This window comes from Echinops telfairi, unplaced genomic scaffold (genome assembly GCF_000313985.2).
Source record: "Echinops telfairi isolate 266 unplaced genomic scaffold, ASM31398v2 ScPeMD7_7459;HRSCAF=8497, whole genome shotgun sequence".
NCBI lineage: Eukaryota > Metazoa > Chordata > Mammalia > Afrosoricida > Tenrecidae > Echinops > Echinops telfairi.
In genome coordinates this window covers 6,492,097-6,498,450 of record NW_022111359.1, presented here as the reverse complement: position 1 = coordinate 6,498,450, position 6,354 = coordinate 6,492,097, and the positions used below count along the sequence as shown (strand labels likewise).

The following is a 6,354-nucleotide window of genomic DNA, read 5'->3' as shown; positions in this document are numbered from 1 at the left end:
CCATTGGTCTTGTGGCTGCCTGGCTGCGGGCTCTCGCCTCGGGTTTCCAGCACAACGTACCTTGTGATTTGCTCATGTCTTCTTCTTTGCCTTTGGCTTCCCTTTCTTGAGTCATTGGGGTTTCAGTCCTTCCAGATCCACAGAGAACATGTTTCCCATCACTGCAAGGCAAGAAGCAGGCGGCTCAGTGGCGCAGCCAACAGGCTGCATGTCCAAGGGCAGCTCCTGTCAGCTGCCTGGACATCTGAGGTCGATTAGTCATGACTGTCCTGGACCTAGCAAGAGAGGGGAGTGGCTTGTGGGCCAGATGTTACAGCAACTGTACAGCCTAGAGGGTGCCGAGTCTGCACATCCCCAGCGGAGAGCCTTAAATGATCAAACTACGTGTCAGAAGATATGCCAGAGAGCAAACTTGGAAGACACACAGACAACACACCACACGTATAAGGGCCTGTTGTCCTTAATATATAAAGAGCTCTGGTGAATCAATAAGAAACAAGTCAATATTGAAGAAACAAGTTGCAGAGCCTGGTGGATGAGGCTTACTGTCTTGGGGGACACAAAGGTCAATGGTCATAACATAGTTTTAAAAAAAACAATGTTCTACATCTTAATGGGGTGCGTAGCTACTGGGGCCCGAAAGGCTTGTGAGCCACCATCTGAGGTGCAACTATTAGAGGGAAGGAAGGTGATGAAAATCAAAGGACACAAGGAAACAGAGTCCCCTGGAGGAATGGACCACGTGAATGTCTGTCTCACACCCCTGAGACCAGAAGAACTGGATGGTGCCCCGCTACCAGTACCCACTGCTCTGGACAGAATCACATTAGAAGATGCTGGACAGAGAGGCAGAAACAAAGAGAACAGAGCTCAAAATGATAAAAGAGACCAGGCTTCCTGATCAGAGAGAGACTGGTGGGCCCCTCCAAACGATGCCCTTTCCTCTTCAGCATGGTCTGGAGCTGAACGGACCTCTGTGGAAGAATAATCGACCACTGGAGATCAAGAGGGCAGGACAATGTCCAGAGGAGGAGACAGGAAACACAGGGAGGAAGTGGGATCAGCGACGGACGGTCCATTGAGGGGATGGCAATGGATGAGTGTGCACAGAATGCAAGTGGACGGTTGAATGAAAACGATGGTGCATTCGCTGACCCGTCACCCAACTCCCAGTGTTAAACAGTCTGAAAAATAAAAGGCCAACAGCCCAATGAGACCATGGCCAAAGGACATGAGTGTATAGCTTCCTGCAAACTAAAAAATGACTTTTCAAAGCAAAACAAAACAAAACCACAGGAAAACATGCTTAGTCTCCGCCATTGAGCAATATAGAGACAATGCCATGGGATGTTCACCCTGAGACGGAGAGAAGCCAAACGGATGATAATCTCTCTTATCAGTGAGGATGTGGGGACACAGACGCTCCCAGACACGGTGGGAGCAACCAATGGGGTCACATGGGGCAACTTTGTCAGCAGTCAGACTTGAGGATCGATCGCATGGCCTTTAACCCATCTTTGAGGTCAGTGGCAGTCCTGGCTACCAAGAGTCCAGCCCCCTCACTAGCCCACCCTTTATTGTACTAGGGCAGCCGTTCTCAACCTGTGGGTCGTGACCCCTTTGGGGATTGAACGACCCTTTCCCAGGGGTCTCTCGATTCCTAACAGTGGCAACATGACAGCGATGAAGTAGCAACGAAAATGATTTCGTGGTTGGGGGGCCCCACCACCTGAGGAACTGTATGAAAGGGTCGCGGCTTTAGGAAGATGGAGAACCACTGTTCTAGGGCTTTTGTGCGTGATAAGGACAGTCATTTGGTTTTCAAATTGTTAAATTCTGTAACTCCACTCAATAGCATCCCTCCACATATCAAGATTCCCTGAACTGTGCTCATGGGAACCTGTGCGCGGACAGCGCGGCAGTCGTGTGACCAGTTCAGCACAGCCTGGCGGGCTGGCACAGAGGGGGCCATGGAGACTTGCTGATGGGAGATCCAGGGCTGCAGCTTCAGAACAGATTCCAACTCGATGCAAAAATGAACAGAATCTCCACAAGTGAACCCAGGGCTATTGCGGTCAAGGATGCAAAGACGGGGGTTCTCAAGGCATCCGTCTTGCTTGGATCCTCAATCAATGCCGGAGGAGGCAGCAGTCAAGAAACCAAATGACAGATTGCACTGGGAAAATCTCTTTAAACCGTGGAAGAGCAAAGCTGGCATTTTGAAGCTTAAGGTGCGCCTGGCCCAAGCCGTGGTGTTTTCAATCACCTCGTATGCGTCTGGTGGTTATGGGTTCGGCTGCACAATCCGGAGGGTCAGCAGTTCAAAACCACCAGCAGCTCCTCTGGAGAAGGATGGGGCTTTCTACTCCCGTCAGCAGTGACAATCTCAGAAACCCACGGGGTGGGGGTGGGGGGTCGCTATGAGTCAGTACCGACTCAGCGTTGGTGAGTTTTTTCAGAAGCTGGACACTGAATAAGGAAGACCAGAGATGAACTGAGGCAGGAGAGTTGCGGCATTGGCAAGGAATACTGACCGTGCTGTGGACTTATAGAAGAACAGACAGCTCTGTCTTGGAAGAAGCATGGTCAGGATGTGCCGTAGAGACAAGAACGATGAGACTTTGTCTCACATGCTTTGGCCATGTTGTCAGAGGAGACCGGTCCCTGGAGAAAGGCACGATGCCTGCTAAAGGAGTGGAGGAGTGAAACAGAGGAAGACCCAGCACAAGACGGACGGACACAGGGGCTGTAGCGATGCGCGCACACGTAAGAACAATTGGGAGGATTTGGCGCAGGGTGGTCAACATGAGAAACTCGACCCTGTTCATCAGTGCCAACCCTCATGAACCACCCGAGGGCTCTAGGGGCCTCAGGAAAGGATTGTTCTCATAGCACCATAGGCAGGCTTGTCAAACCACGCAGCGAGGACAACCCGTTTCAATTCAAAACGCTGACATTTCTACTACATCTCACGCCTGGAAAAGGCTGGGTCATCTGCTCATGTATTAGCAACAATTATTCTTGTACGTGCCGATCCTTTGTTCGTAGTGGAAGTTTGCCCCATTCACTTTGCCCTTTTAAAGCATTGCATTAAAGTGCAGCGTCTCCAGATGACGGAGTTTGATGATGGCCCCTTAACGTTTGCACCCCGGGCTACGTGGGGAGGAACCAGAAAAACATGATGCTCGGCAAAAGAAGCCAGAGACTAAGGGATCTATAGCACATGCTCCCATTTATATGCCTCTGGAGCAGGGGAATTGGGAGAGACAGGAAGCAGATTAGTGGTTGCCTAGGGATTGGGGGAGGAGGAATGATTGCGTAATGGGAGACAGAAATATTTTGGAACTAGAGAGAGGTGGGGGTGACACATCCTTGTGACGGCCCCACATGACGGTGAGATGCTCGTGTGTCATGATGGGTTTTGTGAATTTCCACTCGATTTAAAGAAAGGGCCCTGGAGTCCCAGTTCTCCTGCGTCACACACCGACCACTTGGGGATAGCATCACCTCTGGGTCTCAGCTCCGATGGAGACAGGTACTTTAGGGGACCCTCCCGTTGAGGAAAGAAATAAGTCTTGTCGGGAACCCAAGAGGCAAGCGAATTTTGGGAATGATGAGGGCAACAAATGTATAGATGTGCTTTACACAATTGATCTATGTATTGCGATGAATTTTATGAGCCCCAATAAATTGATTTAAAAAAGAAATAAGTCTTGTTAGGTGCGGTGGCTGTGGTTCTGACTGCCAGGACCAACGGGGCCGAGATCTTGTTGGTTGTCCTCGTCACCGAAGCAGATCACTGGGCCTTTGACCCACAGAAACTACTGGGTGGCTTCAAATCGTCATCCTTTGGGCGAGCAGCCAAGCCCTTAAAGGTCGTGCTACCAGGACTCTCGAAACGAGCCTTCTCTCCTCGGGCAAACGAAAAAGTCTTAAAAGCTTCCCCCCAGGAAGTAAACGCCTGTGTCCACACAAAAGCCATTGTGTAAAGTTGGCAGCTGGTCCATTGCAGTCATTCAACTGGAAAGGCTTCAAGTGACCTTCCAACGGACAGGTGGCTAAACAGACTGCGGTCCCCCCAGACAATGGAAAACCAAGTTGCGATCACAAGAAATGGTGTGTGGACAGATATGACCGTTTGGAGGAGCCGAAAGGCACGAGGCTGAGGAAAAGCAGACAGTCACAAGAGGTGGCACGCGACACAATCCTCGGACATTCCCAGAATGCTCTGGAGCAGGCAGAGTTACAGGAAGAGAGGGCAGATCCATGGTGGACAGCCGGGAGAGGGGGTTGAGCAGGAGGATGTTTTAGGTGAGGGGGTGGAGGGGTGTGGAACGGCTATGTTCCCTGACCATGGCCGTGGTGGTGGTCACATGACTCTGGGTCATTGGTCAAAACTGGGTGTAGTATTAAATAAAATTGCGCGGACCGGAGGGTGAGGGAACCAGCCCCAACCCGCTGCTTGAACTCACTGGTTCAGTAATACTACTTCTGGGTTCAGTAATGCACAATTGTACGGTTGAGATATATAAGCATTATATTAAAGTCATCGAGAGCATGAGAGATAATACAATAATACAGTCAGGCATGATACATAGCAACATTGCTCACCTCAGCCCAGCTTGGTGGTCCACGTGGAGAGAGGGGGAAGGGACGGAGGGAAAGGGAACAAGGGAGAGGGGAGTGACCAGGGAGTGAGCAGCAAGGAGCTCAGGGTCAGAGAGAGAAGTTCTGCTGACTCACACCTATATACCTTTTGGGGGCAATCCAGCCCACTAATTACAGGTAGAGACATACGTCACAGGAAGGGGCTGCACTATAGGTTACACAGCAATGAGTGGGTGGTCTAGGGGTTGGTCTCTGGGTCTCCATAGGAACATTATCAGTAGGGTGCAAACCCCTCCTACAGGAGCCTGTCCATTGTCCCCAGAGGCAGGGAGCAGGCCCACCCCTGTGGAGGGATGAGACAGCAGTCTGGCAACTGATTGCCCTCAGTGGGGGAATGCCTGCACATCTGACCTCCCTCCACAACTGGGGGTCGTACACTAAAGGGGACGTGACCTGGGGAGATGGATGGACACAGTGGCCATAACAAGGGGCTCACGCACAGCAAAGATGGTGATGGTGGCACGGGACCAGGCCACGTTTGGTTCCATTCCACGTGGGTGGCTGCAAGTCAGAGCTGACTCCACAGCCATCCCCACCGCCACTGCCAAGGCTATTGTTCCGTGCGGCCGAGTCAGCTGCATCTCACAGCCCTTCTCTGTGCACCCAGGGCGGATGGTGAGGTGGCGCTCATGCTAACACAGAGACAAACAAACCCCACGATCTGCATGGCCATTGGGTCGGCTCCAAGGGCCACGCCGTGGGTGACACGGGGTCTTCCGTGGCCCCTCCAGGCAGGCTCCCATTGCCAACCAGTGAAGCAAAAGCCCCTGGAACCACCGAAGGGACCTATGTGGAGAAGCGTTTAACATCAAAAACAAACAAACAAAAACGATCCAGGTTGGGGGACACCAAGGTCACTCGTCATAACAGAGTTGACACAGGTCTACATTGTGCTTGGCTATGAGTCGCAATGGGGGGGGGTGTCTTTAAAAGCTCGTGAGCAGCCATTTATTGGTCTCTCCTCATCTGGAGGAAAGACGACTGATGACAATCGAGACACGTGGAAATGTGCTGCCCCCTGGACTCATGAACCATGCCAACATCTGTCCCTGAGACCAAGAGAGTTGGATGGTGCCCCACTACCACTCGCAACTCCTCTGAAACAGATCACACGAGGTGGTCCAGGAGAGGATGGGAAACCGTGGGATAAAACTAGTGGGACCCGTGAGACTGTGGCCCTTTGTGACTCTTCAGGTCTGGCCCAGAACTCACCTCTGTGTTATGACCGTCGACCAGTGAGAAAGTTCACAGCATCAGGAAGTAACGCAGGCGAGAAACAAAGGGAGGAGGGAGCGCAGGCCACGGTGGAAGGACTGCGGCGGATAAGTGGGACCAGAAGGGGCGTGAATTGCTGGATCTAAAACTCTGATCTGCTGTTAACCTTCACCTAAACCATGAAAGGTTTATTTATTTTTTTAAAATCTACCAATGCGAGTTACCACCTTTATAAAATGAAGGGTGAAAAAGCATCTTATCTCAAAACAGGAGTTGATACGATGTCGAATGAAGATGTGAAGCCCCAGTCAGAAGCAGAACACACCACATCTTAGCCTGGCTAAGTATATCGCCCAGGAGTGAACCATGTTCACCTACACACACACACAAGTCATACTGAGAACTCACACACAAAATAGCATCGTGGGAACCGATTACAAGGAACTCTATGTGACCTCCTCCCTGGGGGAC

General features: G+C 51.4%; 1 protein-coding gene across 1 annotated transcript in view; it reads right to left on the bottom strand.

Annotated features, from left to right (window-relative positions):
- ACSBG2 (acyl-CoA synthetase bubblegum family member 2) overlaps nt 1-6,354 on the bottom strand; it is a 50,050-nt gene that overhangs the window by 25,859 nt on the left and 17,837 nt on the right. Inside the window, exon 3 of the mRNA XM_004714243.3 lies at nt 61-161. Within this exon, the coding sequence (XP_004714300.2) occupies nt 61-161 (101 nt within the window). The remainder of the gene's footprint in view (nt 1-60; nt 162-6,354) is intronic.